Consider the following 24,517-nt stretch of genomic DNA (forward strand, 5'->3'; position numbering starts at 1 on the left):
CGTGACAGGCCGCTGGGCCGGACGTCGTGTGGGCCGGCCCAACTTCCCAGATTCCTAAGCCATGAATTTCCAGGGAATGTTTCTCCGCTGAATACTGCGGAGCGGAGCGGGGGCCGTGCCAGGCGGCGGCTGGGGCCGAGGGGCCGGGCGCTGGCGGCACGCGGACGATCCGCGCGCAGGCCCCGTGCCGGAGCACAAAGGCAGTCGAGGAATGCGCGGCAGCGCCGGCAGCTCCGCTCCGCGCGGGAAACTGAGGCGGAACGCGCGGAAGAGCCTCGCGGAGCTGAGGATGAGCCCGTGGTTTGGAGCTCTCCAGACCTAGCCAGGGGCCTCCCTCGTGCTGATGTTAAGAGTTTCTGCAAAGCGCTGCGAGTTGCCACAAACCACCCTGGAATTCACCTTCCAAAGGCAACCGTGCCAGTAAATCCTGCTGGGGGACGGAACCGCCAGGCAGGACAACCCACCGACACAGACGGAGGGAATGTTTTGCCGTGATTTACGGGCAGACGGACGCGGCTAAAGTTTCTCCCGTTGCTGGGAGCCGCTTTGCCCCTCTGCCCCTCCTCGGGGCCCCGTTTCGGTCCTTGATGCTTCACCACCGTACAGGGCGCCTCGGTGCGCGGCCCTAATGGGAATCACCGGGCTGCGGAGGAGGCCCGAGGCCGCCGGCTCCTCCGGACGGGCCCAACAGCTCCCGTCTCCAAACAGGACGGAAAACACAAAGCCGGGCGGTTGGGAGCTGCGTTCCCAGCGCCGCGGAGGCCCCGGCAAAGGGCCTCCCGGCCTCCGGGGCCTCCTGGAGCGAGGCCGTGTCCACGCCCGCCTCCCGCCGGCTCCGGGGCCCAACTCACCTTCCAAGTAGCAGCTGGAGGACGAGGAAAGGCCTTTCTTGGACTTGCAGCCCACCAATTTCAAGCAGATCTCCAACATTTTCATTTGTTAGAGTTTGGCCTCAGCTTTCTCTTCTGCCTTCCCCCCACCCCTCCTCCTCCTCCGCTTCAGATTCTCGCGTGCAGCAAAATTATCCTTTTTTTTAAAGAAAAAAACATAAGTCTAAAAATCCCGCATTCTAAAACCATTAGGAGAACGAGCCCGAGAGGCAGAAAATCCTTGAGGCCCCTCTCCGCTGTCCCGGGGAGTTAACTCCGGCCATCTTCCCTTCTCCTCAACTCTTTGGGCGGGAGGGAGGGAAAAGAAGGAAAAAAATAAAAATAATAATAATAAAAAAAGCAAAAAAACAGCCAATGGAGTCAGAGGGAGCTACATGGTGGCCGGGCGCGCGGCACTTTGTGCAGGCAGAGGCGCCGGGGGCCAACAAAGGGCCCCGTCAGCGCCGGCCGCCCGCTCCTGCCTCCATGACATCAGGGCCAGCAACGCCCTCGCTCCTTAACCCTCCTGCTCCCAGGCGGCCCCGCCAGCGGCGGGAAAAGCAACAAGTGGGCCCGGGATGGGAGAATTCCAAGGGGGAAAAGAAAAAACGCGGCGGTTTGGGAAGGGGAAGGAGGAGAGAGGCGGTTTTGAGGGCTGCTCTGTTGCAGGAGCTGGGCTGCAGCTCTGAAATGCAATGGAAAGGGGCTGCCACGGATGGGATTTTGCAGTTGTATTGTAGGATATTTTATATATTTTATATATATAGTATTTGCAGTTGTTTTGCAGGGTATATGCAAAGGCTGCACTCCTTGCACCCGAAAAGCACAAGCTGCCAGGCAGCTGGAGCTCCTTGCCCTCCAAAAACCTGCAAATTTGGCATCTCCATGATGGTTACAGCCACATAAACGCCAATCTTGACTAATGCTTTATACTGCCTGCACCTTGCTGCTACCCAAGGGGCCAAAAGCACTTTTTCCCCCCTGTTAATTTTTTTCTTTTGCAGGTTTCTCAAGGTTATATCTTATTTGCTCCTCTCCAGCTTTGTATGTTTGATGCAATGACTTTCCAGCATTGTTGTGCCACCTTTCTAAACCAACCATCACTTGGTCAGAAACACTTGCATCGACTTACATTGCTCTACAGAGCAGGTAGAAAGTTCGGTGCATGTTCACCTGCCTTTGGCTCATTACAAATTCCCTTCCCTCACTTCCCAAATCCCAGGGTACTTTTACTCCTGGAAGCACAAGGAGGCTGAGGGCTCAGAGCAGATCCAAGGTGCAAAGTCCCCTGCAGCGCAGGGAGCGCTTGATGCAGCCCATGCAGGAGCAGCAAACCAGCCAACTTTGGGGTTTATCTCTGAAAATTTCTCTCAGCATCCAGCAGTTTCCCTGGGCATCCAAGGGTTTCCCTCGGCAAGACTGTGCCCTGGTTATTGCTCCTTTGCCCTCCAGTGTTTTCAAGTTTAGTGCTTTAGGGGAGACACTGCGTGCTGGCATATCCAGGACAGCAAACACTGCCCAAACTCTTGAAATGCTATTTTACAGCATTACATTAGACTGGGAAATACAGAGCTTAAAAACTTGCTCCACCTGAGACTTTCAGAGAACAGCAAAGGCTACAACCACCACGTGTCCACCCCAGCCCTCCGCACGTGCACTACGAAGTAGAGTTATTCCCTCTCATCTCACTTCAGAAACAAACTAATTGTGTGGAACGCTACCAAAAGAGAGAAGTTAAATACATTTAACTTCCCATTTGGAGGAGAAGGGTTATATAAAGCACAGGAGGAGCTTTAGTTATCACATGTTTCGGCCCAGGGTCACGTTTGGGAGCTCAAACAACATCTCAAGAGCAGCCCAGAGATCCTGCATGCTGCTACTCTGCTATGTGATGAGCATCTCCGTCCCGCAGCTGCAGGAACGCAGGATTGCAGGAAGATTATGCTGGAATTAAGAAGGGTCCCCCCATCAGCAGCACCCAAGCATTACGATTAAGGCTAATACAATGAGCGCCAGCGGAATTAACAGGGATTACATTCTTGGTGAGCTCCCGGGGTTCCTCTTCCCGATGAGGAATGCCTCGCTCCAATTAAATTAACCCCCTTGCTGAACAATCTGACTGGAGGAGAAATGCCTCCACTCTGGGAGTTCCACACAAAGCGTTATCCTGGGATAACTCCCCGTGCAGATAAATCCCTAAATTAATTCCCTTTATTTCTCCACCCAGACGTGCTTGTGTGGTCCCTCTGCTACAAGCTTCATCCATCATTTCCTCGCTGGTGTCATCGCAAAGCGCTCTGCAGCAAATGCCTCCTTAGTTTACTGCGTGCCACGGAATGAATGGGTGGTACGGAAATAAAAGCCATACTGGTAGCACCACACAGCCTCCGCTCCCCTTACAGCTGACATACATTAATCCCTTTGCATTTGGTTGCTCTATGCACAGCTCGGAATAAACTCCATCCCGAAGAGGCGGGCAAGGCTCCTGGCCTGCACGGAGCCTGACGCAACCCCGAGCTAAGCCTGTTACACAACAGCAAAACAACTTGGGGTGGAAGCGGACGCCAAAGGCCTCGCGTTCGACCTCCTGCTTAAGGCAGGGCCATCTCTGAACTTAGCTCACGTTGTGCCAGGCCTTTTGCTGCTCCGACCTGCTCCTCGGCCTCCGTGGGCAGCGTGAAACCATCTCCCTTGCTGCAGGTTGTTGCCATCGCCTTTCCTTTTGCCGTGCACCTCAGGAGACGGCCCAACAGAGCAGCTGGATCCCTTCAGCCTTCCTTTCCCCATGTCCGGGGAACTTCTGGAGCATCCTGGATGCTCCATCCCCACCATCCCAGAGCATCCAGTGCCATCCATGATGCCAGCAGCCTTCACTGCTTACGCTAGTACAAGAGCACGAACTTCACATTTAAGTTTCCTCTAACAGACAGCGCTTTTATTCCCTACTTTCTTAGCTATTCCACCCAGGAGAACCCTTTTTTTCCTTCCAAACGAGCACAATCACACACATGCACGACAGCCGCCGCAAGGGAACCGGACACCGCGAGCAGAAAGTGAGTTTTGGCACCAGGCACCCTGTTAGCAGCTGGAGTGAATTTTGCTGTGATAACATTAAAAACAGCTTGAGTGCTCTGCATTGCTTGAAAAGCGAGGCTTAATTTCATTTTAAAAATCCTCTTCTGATACACAGAAAGATAACAGAATTGGAAACCTCAAGCGCCGGGCAGTTTTGGTAAGCACATTCAACAGCCTCAGGATGAAAGAAGGTTCTCCTGTTGAAGGAGAAGCAGCACAAATGAGTAGTTAAAGCCATGGAATAAAAGGGTGAGCCAGAAAAGAGCAGATTCTTGCTTATTGTTGCAGATTACCTGGGCTTATCTTGCTCTCCTGTAATCGCAGCCAAGGATTTCTCCAGATGCACGAGACTAACTCGGTACAGCAGGTTAAGCACTTGCCATCCCAGGACGTACGGAGCAACAAAAAGTAGAATCACATCATTTATAAGACGCATTTTTCTTAAGTAATAAGGTTAACAGGCACCATTTGGAGCACTCGCAGGCCACTGTCTTTACAATTAAAAACACATCCAGGCTGCAGAACACTACCACATTACCTAGCTCTCCTCTGATGGCGTATTGCGTCTAGCGGGGTAACACCTTCTACCACCATTACCTGATTAAAAAGAATATATGTGTATATGAAAATGATCAAAGAAGCCAACGCTGGGGTATACGAGCGACTGGAGCATGTGCTCCTGTCACGGGCGAGCCGAGCCTGGGCTTTGATCCCGCGGCGAACGCGATGCTGCCGGATTGCACGAGGCCAGGCAGGCTTCCTTGGAGAGATTCCCATTTTCTTTTGGGTTCTCTGATACCCCCCATTAAACAGCTCCATCAAAACTGACTGAGTGAAAGGCAGTGCTCAGCATACACCCAGCTCACCGAGAGCCACCTCGGATGTGAGCAATCGCCTCTGCAGTCCAACTCCCCTTAGCTTTGTGACTGTCCCCCGACACCTTGGAGGGCACAAGCACAGACGAGTCCTTCAGGACACTCGGACCTTCCCTGCTTGCTCAGCAGCGATGGCACTGCACAAAAAGGCAATTAGCTTCGTGATTCATTAATAATACCTGCCACACAGCAAGGAGAGGGTGGAAAAGTGAGAAATCCCTGGTTTTTTTTTTTCTTTCCACTGAGGGGAAAGTCCTTTTCTTCCCATAAAAGGATGACCGCAGCCCACCAAAATCTTCCAAGTTTGTTCACAGAACTAAGTTGAAAGCCCAAGCCACCAAAAAATGTGACTCCTAGAGCAGCTACTGTCTCCAACGCACAGCAAGTTATCACCATGCGCACAGGGTGATTTCTGCCCTACAGAGGCCACCCAACACACTGTAATTTGCCCTGCAGGAGCACAGACCAACAGACACAAATGCAATAGGTACCAACAGCTCTGGCACCTGGGCCTAGCAAGGACCCTTCTCATAGGAAGGGAAAAAGAGGAAGAAAAGAAATGAAAAAAAAGGAAAAAAAGAGAAACAGAAGGAAAAAAAAGAAAAAAGAGAAACAGAAAAAGACAGGAAAAAAGAAAAGCAGGAAAAAAAAGCGGAAAAAAAGAGAAACAGAAAAAAAAGGAAAAAGATGCAGAAAAAAGAAAGGACAAAAAAACAGAAAAAAAAAAGAAAAAGAAAAAAACAGAGAAAAAGAAAAAAAAAGGCACAGTGGACTTCTTGTAACCTGACGCATAACTGGAAAACAGAAGGTTTTGCAACACAGCGCGGGCATTTGTTGTTTTTCCCCCTTGACTCCGCAGATGTTTGTTATTTGTGCTCTTCATGCCTGAAGGAGTCGGGTGAAAAATGGTGGGACAACCAACACGGGACGTTAAACTTGGAAATTCCTGCCCAGTGACGGGGCACTACCCTTATTTCTAAGGCAGGGCCCAGAACAAGGGTACCCCGAAGGGCAGGAGAGCGCTTGACTGCTGCCGGTAACTAAGCAGTTAATTCCCTCCTTCCCTTGGAGAGCTGGAAAACTCTGCCAAAGCCCGGGACCAGGCCTGGGAGATCAAGTTACAGCTGGGGAGGGGGTGGAAGGGGAGAAGGCGCAAGGAAAACAAGGCTGCTGCAGCCTGCGCCGGGCGGAGGAACGTGGAGGCGGCCGGAGCACAGCCGCTCGCTTGCCATCGTGGCCACTCGCTTGCCATCGTGGCCACTCGCTTGCCATCTCCTACCTCCTCCTCCAATAGGCAGCAGCCTGGACTGGGCATGTTAGCCTGTCGTACACACACGAGGGGATAAGTGCAAGGGGAAGAGCTGATGCCTCTTTCTCCCTGTTCCTGTTGCTCCTCTGTTTCAGTGGCTGTCTGGGGGAGCTGAACTTGGTGCACGGCTCTCCCAGGAGAGCGTGGTTCCTGCTGCCACAGGTACTGGGCCCTGGAAGCACCTGAAAAACATTATTATGTCCCTCTAGTTATGAGTTATGTCCTTCTAGTACCAATATCTCCAAGAGAAACCTCTCCAGGACCACAGTGCGTGTGGGCCACCGCCGGGGAGCACCAACAGCCCCGACCTGCAGGCTTGGACACTTCACTCCCGCAGGAGCAGATTCCTTTGGGAAAGGGACATCCTTGGAAACCCTACACATTCAGAGTAAGGCATCTGCCTTCTCTGGCTGAGAGCTGCAGGGTTCAGCTGCCCTCTGCCCACAGCCTCCCTGGCACTGGGGGGCCAAGCGCCCACTGCTCCACAGTTACTTCTTATTCCCAGGCTGAGAAATTAAATCTACGCTCCTCAAAAGAAAAGAAACTTCCAGTGAATTTGAACTCCCTGCAGCTACGGTTCCCTCCAAACGTGTCAGCGTTTTATTTTGTTGTCAGGACGCAGGATAAGGAGTTTGAAGAGTCCTGCTGGGGCTGTGACGTAAAGGCAGGACCAGCGTTTGCTCTCGTGGAAGCCATGGTCAAGGGGCAGAGTTTGGGGACCAAAATGAGCTATTTCAGCATCAAGAGAGGCAAACGTAACAATGTCCAGCTGCTTCCTGCCCCACCTGGTGCAAGGATGCAGAAGGAAAGACTTCCATTTCACTCATATATATAGATATATGTATCTATCTATCCATCTAACTTCAATTCCCCAAAATAGAAGCTCATTGAAGGATGTTTAAGTTCATGAAGCTCAAGGACATGCCCTCTAGGTTGCCTCATCATGACAAATCAAAAGCCTCATCCAGAATTATCAAGGAAAAACTTCTTAAACTGAATCCTTTCAGGGATTCAGTCCTGGTAGGTGTAGGCTGTAACACTCATAAAATTTGCATTTACATTTAGAAAAATGCATGGGACTGAGGGCTGCTCTCCTGTTTTCTGCCCTTCCAGGTGGGAAATGAGGCAGTGAAAAATAAGAAAAGGGAAGAATGAAAAAAGAGTCAGTGCTACACATCTCCAGGAAGCCAAAGCTCGGCCTTTTGGTGTTTTTGAGACGTACGAAGTTCCTCTTGCTTGTGCATCCTTCCTGGCCTACCTGCCTGCCATTCATCAGAGCCGGTTGCAGAGCGTGTATCCCATTTGGGTTGAGCTTTGCAGCTGCTGGTACGACCTAGGACTCTAGATTCCTTCTGCCCACGTACCAGACAGAAAATAAAGACAATTACTGAAGGATAAATGAATAGCAATAGTCAGCATCCCAGCAGCTATCTGACCCTGCTTCACACCGGCCCCGTCGCCGCCACGTCTCGCATTTTAGACTCAACTGACTCACTTCATTGCTCCCAGGGAGAGATTTTGAAATCCTACACAGGCAATTGAAGAAATAGAGAGAGAAAAAGTCAAGTAAAATACCTGCTATTGCTCTGAAAATTTGACATGGACCTCTGGAGCACGCACATGGTGAAAGTTTGTATTAGCTTATAAAGAAAAACTAACAACATGAGCATTCAAAGCCAAAGGGGAGACCCACCACCTGAATGTGCTCCTCTCGATGGGGACATTGCAGCTCCCGAGACGCTCCCATCGTGTCCCCCTTCGGAGCAGGCCTCGGGTGCAACGACTCCGTGGGCTCTGGATGCTGCTCCCTGCGGGCCAGGTGCGCAGGAAGCCCAAACAAAAGCCACGAGCCACATTAGCTGGGAAAAGATGGTCCTCGATGCCAAGCAAGGGCCTGCAGCTGCTTAATATCTTTTAAATCCACCGTAATTCACTCCCACCTTTCCCATCCTCTCTGTTTTGCAGGCACCTGTGCTCACATAAGCATGCGGCTACGGGGCCAAGAAGCTGCAGACTTTCCTGGTGATGCTATCACACAACCCCTGGCTGGCAAGCCCAGATATAGATGTATTTTATTAATCCCTCACAGGCACCGCCGGGGCAAACAGCCCCGGGTGGCATTTCCACCCGAAATGGAAGCCCCTGAGCGAGCACCAAGAAACAGGCCCCACTGGGGCCTAAGCCATGGAAGGCAATGCCTCCAATTCCTAGATAGCTGAGAGAGATCTGCGAATGCCACACCGCTGCAACGCAGCCCAAGCTCTTTGCAAACGCGTATTTGTGAGAAAGCCCTTCTGGAGCAGGAAGCTCCTGCACGAACCCTGCCTCATTTGGGAGGTATTCCATCAGGAGCCACACAGATGACAACATTTTGTAGTTAAACACACCATTTTTCTCATTTCTAGCTGTATTTTAGCTCTGTGACAGCAACAGACATCTCAGCCACGTGACTTGTTATTTAATAAGAGCCTAGTACATGCTCTTATTAGCATTGCTTTAATCTCACCGTCCCACGAGGGCAAAGTCATACAACACTCGCAGCAAAAATAAACACCACCCAACACTTTCTGAAGTTACAACTCTCTCTCCCAACAGGCTACAAAAGCAATGGAAAATACCACATGTTGCCTAGCCACGGTACAGCGACCTCTCCTCCTCTTTGCATTCACCACATGCTCTGTCCGATGGAAGGGCTTGGGATCCCTGCGGAAAGCCCAGGCTCGTTTCACTAGTGCCTGCTGTCCAAGGCTCCCCTGCACCCCTTTCAGGCCTGTAAAGCAAGCGAGATGGGTTATACTGGGTTGTTACGGAGGCCAAACACTGAATTCCCTCAATAAGCAACCAAAGCAATGCAACAAGCAGCGGGATTTTGGACCATATATCATATTGTTTATTCGATCAAGAAAAAGGGCAGGAAAAAAGCCCAGTCGATGACCTGATCTCTCCTTTGATAACTCTACCTGAAGTCAGTGTTATATAAAGGGTGTCGCAAGTGTCACCGTGGAGGCTTTTGTTTTGAGAGGAGTTGATAATAGCTGGGATCATTTTGCACTTGGATTGCCAATCCCTCGAGGATCATCTGGGCTTTGAGACAAAAAAAATACTTCGGGAGAAGCGAGTTAAGAGAAAATTAACCATACAGCTTAATTATAAGGCATAAAGCTCTAGAAATTGAGACGTTACAGCTTGGTTTCAGTCTGCTTCGAATTTCTCATGTAACATCAAACCTGTTAGCCCGTAGGCTTCTATATTCTCCAAGCATGGATCATTTTCCTGGCATTTGGCTTCTGGAAACACATCCCACACCACCTGCAGAATGCTTCACACGCAGGTATCCCAAGGGACAGGAAAAGGGGCTAAATCCAAGGATAAGAGGCAACTTCTCCTCCTGCCATGCACAGAAATGCTGCATTCGTATCCATGAGGAAGAGGTTTTCCTGTGTCAGAAGACCACAAAGTCTCTCAAAAGGACATAAGAAAGAACCTGGGATGAGAGGCCTGTCCCTGCGCATGCGCTGGAGCTCCCCTGGGACTCCGGAATCTAGCAAATTTTACAGCGTAATGACAAAAAGTGCTTTAAAATGCATTAGTGCTAAAAGTTAAGCTAAAAGTCTTGCCTTGCAAGACTTGCAAGGCATCAGTGGGGAAACACAGGAGGCTTCCACGAACGGCAGCTACCGCTGATCACTGCCCCTCTGCAGAGCTGCCTCCTCGAGCCTCTTCTACCAAGGCAAGCAAAGGCAAACACGGACAGCAACCGGGAAGGGCCCATCCCGAAACCACTTCCAGAACTGGAGATTGTTTAAACAAAATACATTAAGTGAAACCATCTGTACGAAGGGTCAAACGCCATCTGAGGCTGAACGTTCAAAAATAGCCATTTTACAAAATTTGGGCAATGATTCTCTCCGTGTTTTAGGTTTTTTTTTTTTGTTTTCCATACAAACAATAACCTTTCCAGAGGTGTCCCCAAAGGAGCAGGTCGAGCGAGGAGGCGGCTGTGGCTCTGGTGACACGTTCGCCTGAGGCTCGGAGCTGCTCTCTTGGATGCACTTGCAGGAAAGTTGGAGTTACCAAGTGATCAGAGATGAGTTTTAACCCGTCGCAGCAGCAGAAGTTACCACCGGAACTCAGCAGCCTGCAGAGAAGGTTGGCCAGTGCCCAGGGTAATAAATACTAAGGGAAAAGGTCCAACAGTTGTGAAAAGCTCCAAGCAGGCGCTTTGTAAGCGATGGAAACCCCGTTTGCTTTCAGATGTCCCTCGACCCTTCCCCACCTCAGAGGATTCACACAACTCTCCTACTCCAACTGTAATCAAAATAACACGGAGGAAAAACGCCGTGCCTCAAAGCAACGTGAACAGCAAGAGCTCTTGCATGCAGAACTCCTCCAATATTTATTGGGGTAAAATAAACTGTGAGGTGATTGCACTACACAAAGGTGGCAGGGGAAGCTGCTCTCCAAGCTGCTGCTCGGAGCCAGGGGAAGCTCCCTGCAAGACCGCTTTGGTTACGTGCCATGGAGCTGATAGTGCCCGTTAACTGCAGAGATATTTCCGCCTGCATCACCACGGAAGCCAGACTGTAATCATATATTGCAGCTGCAACGGCAAAAAAAAAAAAAAAAAAATTATTAATCATCTTTTTCTGGAACCCGAGCAGGGGATAACGGCGGAAGTGAGGTCCACAATCCCAAGGAACTGCCTCCCAGATGGACAAAAGGGCACCAAAATTTTTACACGCTGCAGCGTTTCATGCCTGGCTGCTTTTTAAGTAGACATGTATTTAATAGACCCGACATAAATACAAATGTCAGCTATCAAAAGTCCAATTGCACAGTTGTGATGCAACGAAATGGCTTTACTTTATGGGAGTGAGGTCACAGCTTTGAAAGACGGCCTTAGGTGTAAGAAATATTCCACAGGAGTTGCAAAACCGTAATGCAATCGCTTGCCCGAATCTAAAATTTTATAGCTATTTAAATTCAACCCTGAACACATAAATGAGCCGCATTCATTTGCATGAACATTGCTGAGCCCCAAATCATTCTGCAGATAGAACAAACTAATCAATCTCTCGTGGTCTTAACGCAGCAGCAAGGCAGTTAAGGCCAGACTAGGACCCTGCAGTCACAAAACCCTTCGACATTCCTGATAATGCAGCATCAGGATGCTCCCTGCACATGGAATAACGGACACTGTGGCCCATCAGGGAAGCCCTGGATGCAGAGGAGGTTGCTCGGGATGGGTTTTTCTGCTGTTTTGCTGCTGAGGGGGGCGGGGCTCAGGGCTTGTGTGACAGGAGACTGGGACAGGCTTGGAGACTAGGAAAAGGGGCTCAGTGGAGTATCCAAAGCACCAGAAACTTCCCGTTTCAGTGCTGATGCCACCACGTAGACACCGCTTGTCTCCACAAATACATCAGAGAACTTGAGGGTTCTTGTGGGAACTTGTGGTTTTGAGGGGAGCAAACACAAGAGCAGAGAGCATTGCCGCACGATTTAAATAAAATACACGGGAGGGTCATAACCGAGCTCGGAGCTTCGCGTGCCAGGGACAAGAGCAGCACGTGGGGCCTCGCCACCTGGCTCCAAGGAAGGACGGGCTCCACATGTGCTCCGGGGGCTGGATACCAAGGGATGGAGCCGCAAACCCCGGTGGTCACCCCTCGCCCGGCTCGTCTGTGAGTCTGAAAAGCGCACGCGTTTCGAGGTGGAATTCATGGAGATTCCCCGCATACCAAAACCCTGAGTGTCACGGCAAGCCAGCCTCGTCTGCCGCCCTCTTCCAGCCCCACGCCCTGCCCCGGGTGGCCAGCTCCGTTATAAAGCCCCGCTCGCATCCACAGCCGCGGAGTCCGGACCCCTTCCCCGCCGGCGCCTCCCGCCAGCGCCTCGGCACAGAGCAGTGGCCGTGGGGCCTGTGGCTTTAAATCCATCCCCGTTTCCTTCTCGGAGCGGCTGTTGGGCTGTTACAGCTCCCCAGGGACTCCACTGACTCACTGCATTTTCTGGTGACGCAAGGACGCTCTTCTGCACAGCTCCAAAACGCGCTCCAAATGTTTCCAGGCAAAACTTGGCCCCCGAAGAACTGCACAAAATCAGGTGCTCTCAGCGAGCAGGCAACAAGTTTCCCTTCCTTGCAGGAAATACATTAATCACTGCGCTTATTCCTTATGAGCGTGATTCTAGGAACGCTTATGTTCCAAAATCCGGAGCCAAAAGCTTTCTCCTGCCCAGGTACCCATGGATCTGGATCCTGGCTTCTCCGTTACCTCCTCCCTACCTTCCTTCCGAGCACCTTCCTCCAGCTTTCCATGTTTCTCCAGACTCTGGGTGTCGGGACACAGACCTTTTCTGGGTGCTTTTTCACACAGGAGCGGTAACAGAAGTCAAACACTGGGCCTTGGAGGGCAAAAGCAGCTGAAAACTCCCTGTATTCCTGCCTGTAGCGCTCAGCTTTCATCCGCTTGGAAAGGCCTCACAGCAAAAAGGAAAGCAGAGTGCTGTGAATATGTAAAAGTGAACAACAAAATGAAAAAGAAAAAGAAAGAAAAAAAAAAGAAACGTCTTGTTTCGTTATCATCTACACTAATGTCAGCAATAAACATGTTAGAAAAATGTCATCTGTGCCACTATTTGTGGTATCTGGTATCTTGGAACGGTAGAGAAGTGAGGAGTCAGCTCATGATAAAAAGAACAGACTTCTAGGAAGATAAATACTCCAGAAATTTAAGATGAATTTGGAAACTGTATACAACAGTATGCAGTCAAATTACTGCACATTTATCACATTCCTGTAGCTAACATTTTCTGAATTTTTTTAGAATGGAGAAAAGAAACCATGAGCCACAAAGATGCCACTGCTGCAGGTGTTACATCTTGATGGACTAAACTGGCCACTTCTCAAACCGTTTAGAAGTTTGTTTCTTCAGGTCAAAATGGATTTCAAACCCAGTCTGTTAAGCAAGGACTTGCTAAAGACGGCGATTAGGAAAGTGTCAGGAATGATGATTCACAGAGGTGAATCACCAGCAGCTCCCCTGGGGGGAAGCAAACTTGAGCCCAACACGTTACACTACCCGTCCTGCCATCCCCATCTCCCACTTGGAAAGGGAATCCACATCCTGCTCTTGAGTCCCCTCTGCACTGCACAGGTCCCACGTGGTGGCAGCTCCTGGGCGGCTTCCACTTGTGGTTTGGGGTTCCGGGTGCCCACGAGGCCACCCACGAGCTACAGCCCCGACACGGAGGTCACACGCGACCTTCTCCAGAGCTGCCTGTTATTCAAGAGCCACAGCGGAGCCAACGATAACTCCACACGGGAAGCGCCGCGGTGGCTCCACTCTTTCCACTTCCCATTACTTTTGTACGGCACAGGCTCTAAGCTTGGCCGAAGCTTCATCTCTAGAAGCTTGTCCCAAGCTCGCACATCAGCCGCGATGCTTTTAGAAAGCAAATTGGGATCCCCAGGGAACACAAAGGAGATGCGTTTTTCTTTGCATCCTTTCAACCACAGAGGTGAAAACAGAAACTCTGCAGTCCATATTGGAAGAGAACGGATTTCTTTTCCTCCTCGAGAACAAACTGTGGAATTTGGCCCGCGGCGCTTCGCCCAAGAAGCCATCCAGGCTCCTGACTAAGCGCGTGCGGGCGGCTGGAGGTGCTGGCGAGGCCGCGGCACGCAGGAGGCCGGGGCGCTCATAGTAAACATGTGAGCTGGCTGGAAGGGAGGCTGCGCTGTTGAAACGAAGCTGCTGCTGCTTTCCCAGCATCTCTTCCTCTGTTTACCTCGGTTGCCAGGGCTCTTGCTTGAATCATCCACACAAATTACATGCACATGTCTCGGGCCACATTATTTCCACTCGCTCCGCGAGCGCGGCTCGACTTTCACTCACCTGGCAGCCGCCGGCGCCAAGCGGCGTCATCGCGTCCCGCCACTCGCAGCTCCTGCGCTCACCCCGGGGATGAGAAACTCATGCAAGGTCCTTCAAAAAGGCTTCTTAACATCTCGAGAAATGCAGAAAAGGAGGAGAATGCAGGCGGAAATGGTTATCCTGTTACCTGCCCTGCCTGCGTGCCAAGGAGGTCAAGGTGATTTGGAGCACAGAGCAGGATGACCTTGAGCGAGAGGCTCATGTGCCTCTCTTGAACAGGGCTAAAAGGAACAGTCAAAATTCAGTTCTCTTGCAGTCACAAAATCACCTAAACGGCGTAAGTCTAAGACAGCCCCCCGTGACATCTGCCAAGTGTCCAAATGAAGGATTTACGCGTCTTAAAGTTAGCTACCAACACGAGGAGAGAGCACCAGGCTGCCTGCTTGACCGTGTGAATCCATGACAATCAGGAAGATACTTAGAGGTGTTGGAGACAGTGAGCGTGCTTGGATAACGCTAAAGCTTCCAGCACTTCCCATGGATAAGGATCCATTTTATTAGTCTCTGATTAGGAAATTTACAACAGAGAACTGCATCCTACCTCAAATGAAAAGTATGAGCAATAAAATATTTCAATAGCTCAACACCAAAACTAGGAACATGAAGCATTTCTGCCCTCGCCCACCTGCTGCCCCTTCCAAAGCAGGAAGGATCAGCAGTTGGAGCTGACGCTGTCTGGAAGCGGCAGCTGAAGCAGCGCTGCAGACAGCAGTGGCTCCGTCCAGACAGAGGATCTGCTGGTGCTGGAGCCACAAAGGTGGCCGGCGGTGACTGCTGTGCCCCAGTGTCACGGGCCAGGCGACACGCACGGCCCCAGCAGAGGCTGCGGCATCTCCAGTTGCCAAACAAGAATTCCGCGGTCTTTATCACGGGAATGGCTCTGCCCGGGACCAAAATAAGACGGAAACTCAAGGGAGCTGCTCTGGCCCTTTGTAGGACTCCCTGGTTGCTCCTGCTCACCTGCAATCCAGCCTGCAGGTGACAATCTTGCTCAAGGACACCTGGACTCCAGACAGGAAACAAGCAGAATCAGATGAGGAAATTGCTGGTTTAGTTTAATTAAAGTCTTACAGTAGCTAAAGAGCCAAGCTTGAACCTCTGAGGTACTCAGCAACACAATTATATGAGGCAATTACACCAGGTGACTCTAGAGAAAGCTCCAGTGTTTAACAGCTCTTCTCGCTGTCTCTTACAATCCTCGGCTAGAAATGCAAAAAAGAAGACAAAGAGGCACGTGAGTGATTTGATTTTCTTGTGTTGCTGCACAGAACACACATTATCAATCTGTTTGCATCACACAAGATTTTAAAAGCCGAGTAAATTGATCCTGAATTCCTGAGATTGCCAATTTGTTGCAGGAGGGCGTCTGCGAGAAAGGTTCTCACGGCACCAACAGCAGGAAATCGACCAAAATAGCTCAATACTAGATGAATTCATAAATGTTTCAGCAGCCAAAGTGTTGCCACACAGAAGCGCACAAAGACCAAACTCGTCATTTTCCTTTTCTCCGACTGCTTGGCCATTCTGGGAGAAATTTACTGGAGTTGAGAGAAAAGAGAAGACAAAAACCCCGTAGAGAAAGTGTTAAGCGTGTGACAAACAGAAGCAACGTGGAAGGTAAGTGCCATTTCTGTGGCCAAAACACATCCAAGCAGAGACACACACTGCATGGATCCGATGGAAAAAAGTGTACGAAGCTCCAACAGAAGGGCAAGCGCTGGCCAAGCCCAGCCCAGGCAGAGATAGGTCTGTTCTATCCCAGGAATTAATAATCCCAGCCCCGTCTTTCCCCATATGATGCTGTATACAAGACCTACAGGCCTCCCACTTTAGGGGGATACACTGCAAGTAACCCAGAATTGTCCATAAACCAGAACTGCCTATATCTCATCCTGGCCAGACGACACCAAGCAGGACTATGAGCAGCAGAATTCTCCCTACCCCTCGACATTTACACCCACACCTTACTCATAAACACAATTCTTGCCCGTTTTACACAACTCTGCTACACACAAACACAATTCTTGCACATTTTACACCGTTCTAGCGTACAAAGACTTGCTTTGGCAAAGCACACGCTGGGCAGCGGGTTCCTAGGCTCGGCTCAGCGGCGATTTTTTTACTTTCAGAGAGTGTCACCCAGTGGCAGAAGCACAAACGGCCCCGCTCGCAGCGGCGGGGACGGCCACGCGCCCCCGCGGAGGCTTCTGAACACACAAAGCAGCAAAAGCAAAATAGGCCGTGAAGGAAATTATTCAAGAAGGAAACCTCAAACACCGTGAGGTATAAAAATTGATAAATTCATTTTTTTGCTCATTTCCTTTGAAACAGGCCAATCATTGACACGAAATTGCTAAGATATTTGTTTCCTAGGAAAGAGCCACTGCGGGAATTAAAGAGGGAGGCATCAGGAGAGGCAAGGGAAGGATACAGACCGATAAAGATAACGAACCACCTCTCAGATTTTGACATCCATCTACAACTTGAGTCAGAATCCACTGTTTTTACACCTGGCGCGAAGTGGAATACATTGCTTTTAAATATCATTTATGTTTTCCCAAAGCCGTCGAAAGGGGCGATCTCTCAAAATCCGTGTGCTTATACAAAGCAATCGTTTAAGTTTTCACGGCCTAGCCAAGCCTGAGTCTAGTCCTGCAGGCCAAACTGCCAGAGCTCCTACCGTTCCAAAGGGAATTCCTCAGCACTTCCCTTCGGAAGGGCAGCACCTCCTCATGCCACGACATCTGCAACCACCAGCTGCAGCTCAGCCCATACCTCATTTTACTCCCTGCTTTATATCGTTCCTCACGTGGCCATAGCTGGAATTCTGCTCTTAATTTGCTGAAACTCACCTTTCTCAGTGGCTAATTTCTCCATACGTAACCCAAGGTGAGCAAGGACCAAGAATCATCGGGATTCACAGCAGTGGGTTGCCAGTCTAGGGCTGTACCTGGCTGTGGAGCGGGTGATACCCCAGCCCAAACAACCGGTCACTGGTGCTTTCCAAGGAGCTTTCACATGCCATGGCTACAGGTAAAACTGCTCTCCGGGTCTACATTGCCAGCAAATACATCTTGTGGAGCTAATTTGTGATTCCTGGGCTTGTCTTTTGGCAAATGCTGAGATATCGCTGCATCCTTATTTGCCTGGGGAGCAAACTGAGTTAGCTCAGGTTTGGCACTCCATGCTTGTTAGCCGGTCCTCTAAGAAATTTGTAATAGCATCAAAGATCTGGGAAATCTCTTAAGAGTAAATTTGAGCAGAAAATTCCTTCTTAGCCTCCCAGCACGTAGCTGGGGTTTATTTAGGTGAGGTGGGGTTTATTTATTTAGGGGACATTTCCAGCTTCTGCTCCAGGCTTGGAGACCCAAGCTCAGTCGGTCTCGATAGCTGTGGATAAGAGCTCACCAGGGAAGACAACGCCACGCTTCTTCTGTAATGAGCAGCCCAATTAAAAAAGGCATCACTTATGAGAAAAGTAAAGCGTAAAATATCAAATATGTAAACTGCACCTTTGACAGCCTTGTTGTAGCTGTAAGAGGCACCCTGAAAAGCAAAATCAGCCACGACAAAGCACCTTACACAAGGCGAGAGGGCAGGGAAACAGGGAGACGTGGATGGGGCGTTCCCGACATCCCAAAGAGCTGGCGCATCCGGAGGGTCCACGTGGCCGGCACAATCCCACCAAGCCCACGCTTAGCGGCACCAGCTCCGCTAGTGGCCTCCGAGCCGGCCGCGAAAAACAACTCATTCCAACCAGCCCATGAAGCAATCAGAGAGCGATAAATCCATTTACTAATTGCTCTCGTCTAGATTACAATAACGATGCAGAAGAAACCGCTGCCAGCCACTCCCTGAAATATCCAATCGTTTCCAGCATCCCGCTCGTGTCTCCATCTCGAAGAAAAATCCCTCTGCCACAGCAAACTGCTCTGGAAGCTTTACAGCTCCTGCAGGAAATCTTGCCACACGCCAAGAGACCTTTAGAAAAGCACTGGCAGCAAAATAAATTATTTACAGGGCTGTTTCTGACAATACAATCTCCATAAATGATACTGGATGGAAGGGCTTAAAAAGGAGTGCGTGTGGCTTGGGGCCTGAGCATGTGGGTAATAGAAATATTGATTAAATAGGTTTCTACAGACTCTGTAAACAGCCTGATAAAAAGGAAAACTGCACACAGAAAATTTTTCTTTGCTGTACGGTACAGCCAGCAATTGCTTTTCTGGTTGAAACCAAGCCCAGTTAAAGCAGAAGTTTTTTTTCTCTTTGAAACAATCCAATCTAAGGAATATGTTTACCTGATCCTAATTCATAACAACTTACTTCATGTCCCTAATTTCCTCGGGTAATTTGGTCAGTCATGGCTCCCAGCATGGCTCCTGCTGTTCACTTAGGTCTTCCAGCTGGGTTGAATGATATGGAAAGAGGTCGGACTTGCTGCAGGTCACACAGGGAGGAAAGTCACTTGGCTCTCCTAGCAAAATAGCCCCATGTATTTACAGCTCCCAGGACTTTGCACTAAGCACCAAGATAACCTTCTCATCAAGGCACTAAATCCATTCTTGATGTTTCAAACACCTCCAGAATTGCAGGAAAAGGCATTTCCTTCCCTTAAGGGCTGGCAGCAACTCTGCTAACAGGTGTGAGGGAACGTGAGGGCACTCGGAGCACACGCTCCCAACTAGAAAAGGCAGACGTAGCAGCTACTGGGCAGCTTTCCACCTTCAGCTGCAGGTTTCTCAGGCCTATTTCAGCCTGTCATTGAAAAGAAACGAAACTCCAGGGGGTGTTCAAATAGCGTCTGCCTAATTATTTTGATTGAGGGAATTATTTTGGCTAGAATTTGTGGGTCCGAACATGCTAGGCAATGCACAGTGGCTGCCAGTCTCCCCTTAGTCCCATCACAGGCCTCCTGCGAGGCTGAGGACGAGCCAAGGAGCAGCTTCTCATCTTTGGTTTCTCCTGCCTTTGGTCTCTGTCCTACTAATGGGCACCTCCCTTTGGATCTCAATCCTGAGACACACCAGCCGCTGTTTTTAGGCTGCTAGGCACCCCAGGAGGAAACCCAAAGGCGAGAGGTCCTGTCCACACACCCTTTGCTGCAACGCAAGCCCCTGTCAGCCTGGTAGATCCACTTCTACATCTGGTAGAGGCTCTGATGGCCTCCAAGGGCCTTTTCTCCACATAAGCCCCTTCCTCTTGTAGCGTTTCCTTCCCTGGGCCACATCAGGGACGTCCTTGGGAATTTCTTCCTGGGGCTACCCCCCTTCTCCGGCACCCGGAGACCCAGGCAGGCCAGGGGGTGGGGAGGCAAAGGCCAAGCTATGCCCGGAATGAGCACAGGGAATGTGGCCGAGGTCATGCTGCAGGCGGGCAGGGTCCAGCCCGAGGGCTCTCCCGAGGCCTGGGAACGGCGCGGGGGGCCAGGACCTGCGCCCACCTCATCCTCCTCCCACCCAGCACTTGCCCAACACAATGCGGGGCATTAAGGCAAGTTGCCCGGTGCCCAGCGCACCATGCCTGGCAGAGAACCCTCCTTTCCCCCTCTGTTTCTGCCGCTGGTATGTAATTCTGTCCATCCTTTTTAGCCTTGGCCAAATATTTATGTCGAGCTTGGAAAAAAAATGCCAGGCGCAGAGCTGGGGGCGGTGGGAAGGGAATCTAGCAGAGGCCTGGGAGCCAATTCCAGTGCACAGAGCCCTTGTGACTCTTGCCTGGTCACACTCAGATTAGCAATAAGGTCACTGAGCTGCCAAGGCTTTTCTTAAGGAATCTTCCACAAATTAAAATCAGCTGAAGACCAAGCTCTAAGATAATCAATAAACTTGGCACTACCTCCATACCTGCAACACAGGAACAGCTGGGCTAGGACAAAACCCCAGAGTCTCATGCTAGCAACAGACTCTGCCCCAAACAGCATCAGTTTTCCAGTCCCATTGCTGCTCTTTACAAGAGAACAAGCACATACTGCTCTTGTACCACTCGCTCAGCTCTGGTTGAGGGGGAAAATCCATTATTTATTCCCCTTTTGGTAGCAGCCAAAGGGCTCAAGGAGCAGCAGAGCCCTCAGCGCCAAGTACTGCGGGATACGGATGAAGAACAGCCAAGGTCTTCACGCCTCAGTCCTCACGCTAAGGATAGGCCACCGTTTTCTTCAGGGATTCAAAAGCAGAAACAAAGTCATAAATTATTTTCTAATTGCTTAGTAGCGAACAAAGGCAGAAAGCGACCTGCTGCGGCTCAGCTCTTCCAAAGGCACACGTGAATAAACAGGACTGCTGGAAGTCAATTCATCCCGGGAAACACAAAGGGGAATGTTTGCCTAAACGCTGCCTTTCAGCGAGGCTGTAATCAAAGGAAAAAAACATGTATGATAAGAACGATTCCTGGCGGTGCTGGCACAGGGGTTATTTGCTTTATAACATGCAATTGGGAAAGTTTGGAAACATCTGAATATGTTGGTTTGCTGGCGTCTTTTCAGAAACAAAGCAAGTCCCCAAATGGCTGCAGTTCAAACAGCAAGCAGGGCCCTAGAAAAGTTACTAAAATTCAAGATTCTGAGGAAAGACGGCCGGATTCCTTTACAAGTTTTGCACCATAAATGCTAGATATCCGAACAGGCCTCATTTATCTCTGCATTAGTCTCTCCTGAGGACAGGGCTGCAACTGCCACAAGTTGAAACTCGCCGTTATCAAGAAGTTGCACAAAAGAAGAGTGAGAAGAGCTGGAGGTTTGGATCTCAGCAGGTCCTGGGGATGCTGTGGACGCCGTGGCCGAGCTCGAGCTTCCTCGTGCTGAGGCTCAGCGGGGCCGTGTTCAGTGGCTTTGAAATTGGGCCATTAGCTGGACCAGGCATGTGGGAAACGGGGCCACCTCGTGCCCTCCACGGTGTCTGCGGATGAAACAGAGAGGCAGAAAGAGCATGGAAAGAGGCAGAAACAGGGACAGCAACAACGCCAGGCAAGACCAATGCTGGACGTGGCAAGCAAGGGAGCTAAACCGGCCTTAGCTTTTCTAAGGCGACACCATGATCTTGTTTAAATGCTTCTTACAACTACGGGAGGATCTTTTCAAAATCCGACCAAAAGACAGCATGCCGAGTAAACAAGATTATCCTCGTGGGATGATGAGCCCAACACACACGGCTTCTAAAAATCCACCCAACACAGCACGCTTCGTCCTGAACGCTGGCTCTCCCTAGAGGCAGCTGCTTGGATGGAAATGACTTAACCTTGATATGATTTATCTGTGTAACAGAATGACAAGACAGCGTGTGCACACACCGCTTGGCTTTTAGCACCAGTTAATGCTGTCTATCTGAACTGGGTCAGCAAAGGTAGGTGTGGAGAATTAGGAGAGGATGGGAGAGGGAAACGGGCAGTTTTAAGCCCCAAAATAGCACCAACCAAGGCAATGAGTAGTTAGTTACCACTTCTAGAATCGGGGACAGTAAGATCTGAAACGTGAGCTGAAGTGGGTATTTCTCAGATGCATGGAAATAAAATGCAATGCCGGATTTACCAATATTAATCACACAGGTCTGTTAGAACACAGTTGATTACCAGCTGCCTTCAAGAAGTTGAGTGACAGTAACTAAACTAACCTGGTGTTTTCCAGAAAACACACGTGGGTGCCCAGCCTGAAGGGAATCCCAGGGGTGACCTGTGGACTCGAAGAGCAGAAGGCAGCAGCCCAGGGCCCCTCTCCTACCAGTAAAGCCTCAAAACTCCTCAACACGCAAGTGTGCGGCAGGGAAGGAAGCCCTAGAACGCAACGCCACTCAGATAAATCACATATAACTCAAGATATCTTGAAATTCACTTGCACAGTTCACTGAGCATAGCGGGGAAGAGACCGATTCCTTTAAGAGAAAGGAACGAGTTGGGTAAATTTTAGAGTTGCAAATGGGCCAGTGCTGCTTCCCAACAGGGGAAGGACCCCAAAGAAAACTCCTCACGGGGATTACGATCGGCTCCGGGTTGTGTCCTGCTGTACGCAACACCCCGTGCAGCGTTTGCAACAGTGCAACAGTGTGTGCAACAGTGTGACCAACAACGCGAGACACAGCCAGGACATGAAGGCAGAGGCTTCGCTCCATCCATCGCCCTCTCCCTCAGATGGAAGGTGATTAGGACACCGAAATAAGAAATGCAGACGGTGGGTGTTATATGAACACCTGTACATGAGAAGCAAGACTCTGTATCCTCTCTCCAATGTTATTTATTTCAGACACTTATTTCAGACACTATCCGGCGCCGAGACCTGGGCACGCTGCTCGGAGCACACGAACAAGCTATTGTAAACTCACTTGTACAGCTCAGCTCTATTCATATGCTATTGGTTCTTAAAATATAACGACGAGTTTAAGACAGGAAACCTCCATAGGTACCAGGAAGTAGGGAAGATGATTTTAAAAAAATGGGAATTCTCCTGTGGGGTTATTTCCATCTGTGGACTGATTCTTGTTATCTTTCCTCTGCCAAAAAAACTAATTAAAGTATCAATCAAATGTAGTGATCCGGGTACAAATCTTAAACTGCATCTTTGGTTCAATAGCAGCAATTATTGTGCCACTGTTCTCAACTCAGTGAGCTTTTCATATGGGATTAGCAATGACTGCAGTAAATAAATAAATAAATATATCTCAACCAAACCCCATCATCCACAGCACCCGAATTACTTCTCAATCAAGACGTTTTTACCTCTAAAACAGGTTACAGTGAAATGAATTTAAAGTTGCCATTTCCATTACAAAACGCCAGCCATAAAACCCATCACTGTAAAGTCTTTGAATATTTTATTTTCCAAAACTTTTTGTACTTCCTTTCAAATAAAAGCTTGAGAAGGGTGAGCAGCAGAGGGGTAATGGGATTACTGGATTACCAGCAACCTCACGGACAGCATCAGCACCTAGGGAACTAAGTAGGAACACGCCAAAATGCCATTTTTCCCTTTAACAAGCTCCTTCAGGGAACTGTGTGATGAAGATCCACAAGGCACCAGGATCCTGCACCTCGAGGACTCTCCTTGAGTCAAATCAGCACTTTTAAAACCACTACATTCATGTAACTAAATCATTTTGATTTTTTCTTCCTTAAAGAACAAATTAGTTGAGCATATTCTATGAAGTTATTTCATTTGCTTTTGCTCCCGCTCATTTATTCCAACCTGCTGCACCTTCCCTCGGAGAGGTTATTAAGTGCTCCGCTAATGGCCGCCAGCACTCGTTTAATTCCTCTTAATGAACGTACGAGCGAGTAGCGGAAACTATTATGTAGGGCTTAATAAAGGGCGGGAAGGAATTGCCTAAAATTTATTGCCACAGGCTGCTGCTTGGAGATAAAACAAATGGTAATTGCTTGGAACAGGAAAGAAGAGGATGATAAAATGTCCCTAGACATGAGGTAAAAAATAAAAAAATGCCAAGTGCTACGAACCAAAAGCTGAAAGCCCCAAGGATCTCCAAAGCAAGATGGCTCCTCATGGCTTTTTTTTTTTCCCCCTTAATCCTTAAAATATTTCCTTTGAACATGGATTCGGAATGATGAACTCAATCTCAGCTGGAAGGATTATTTTATGACACTTGAAAGATAAGCAGTCATCTCCAAAAAAAAAAAAAGACTCACATGAAAGTGTTCATTGCAGAAAAGGGCCAACATGGAAAAAATGGAAGGACGCTATTTCTGGAGTGTTCAGTCCAGTGATAACAGTTTTGCCTGAAGTATGGGGTTTATATTATGAAAGAGGCATGTTATTTTTTACCATAATTATGTTCTTTCTTTCCCAGCACTGGAAAGCAGGTGGAAGAAGGGAAATTGCCAAAAGCTGGACCTGTGCTTTGCTGCCTCAAGGTCTGCTCCTGTTTGCTAAATAAATAGGGATTGGCTGACTGAAGAAAGAAAACGCCTGGCCTGGGGTTTACCCTGCACCAAAGTGCTGCAATCAGGAGCATCATTCCTGCAGCAAAGCCCAGGTCAGATATCCACGGCTGGCAAGAACAAAGTGGAAATCAAAGGCGCATCCAGGGAAATCATGACTGAGGAGAAAGACAGAAGTCTGCAAAACAAGGCTTCTGTTACAACACACTGCACGGTCTCTTGCCCGTACATCTCTCCAGGCTTTACTCAGAGAATCCTTAATGTTGGAAGGGACCTTTGGAGATCCTCTAGTCCAAGCCCCTGCACACGCAGGCTCACCCAGAGCCTGTGGCACAGGCTGCGCCCAGGCGGGTTGGGAAGATCTGCAGAGAAGGAGGCTCCAGAGCCTCTCCTGGCAGCCTGTGCCAGGGCTCGGGCACCCTCCCTGCCAAGAAATGTTTCCCCAAGTTCCTGGGGAACTTTTGGTGCTTCAGCTTGTGGCCGATTCCTCTAAATATGCATTTTACAATGCATATTTCATGGCAGATATTGAAAGTATGCATACTTAAGGGAGATCAAAGTATCTGAAGAAAG

General features: G+C 49.6%; 1 protein-coding gene across 2 annotated transcripts in view; it reads right to left on the bottom strand.

The window, feature by feature from the left end:
* Positions 1 to 24,517, bottom strand: part of ABL1 (ABL proto-oncogene 1, non-receptor tyrosine kinase) — a 65,627-nt gene that overhangs the window by 28,516 nt on the left and 12,594 nt on the right. The window contains exon 1 of one of the 2 annotated variants that reach the window (XM_026049281.1): positions 852 to 956. The exons of the other annotated variant lie outside the window; for it this stretch is intronic. Within the exon in view, the coding sequence (XP_025905066.1) occupies positions 852 to 936 (85 nt within the window). The 5' untranslated portion in view covers positions 937 to 956. Of the gene's footprint in view, positions 1 to 851; positions 957 to 24,517 lie in introns of those variants that run through there. 2 annotated transcript variants of the gene reach the window in all.

The sequence above is a fragment of the Nothoprocta perdicaria genome, unplaced genomic scaffold, assembly GCF_003342845.1.
Source record: "Nothoprocta perdicaria isolate Ctin4 unplaced genomic scaffold, notPer1 scaffold_6, whole genome shotgun sequence".
NCBI classification, from domain to species: domain Eukaryota; kingdom Metazoa; phylum Chordata; class Aves; order Tinamiformes; family Tinamidae; genus Nothoprocta; species Nothoprocta perdicaria.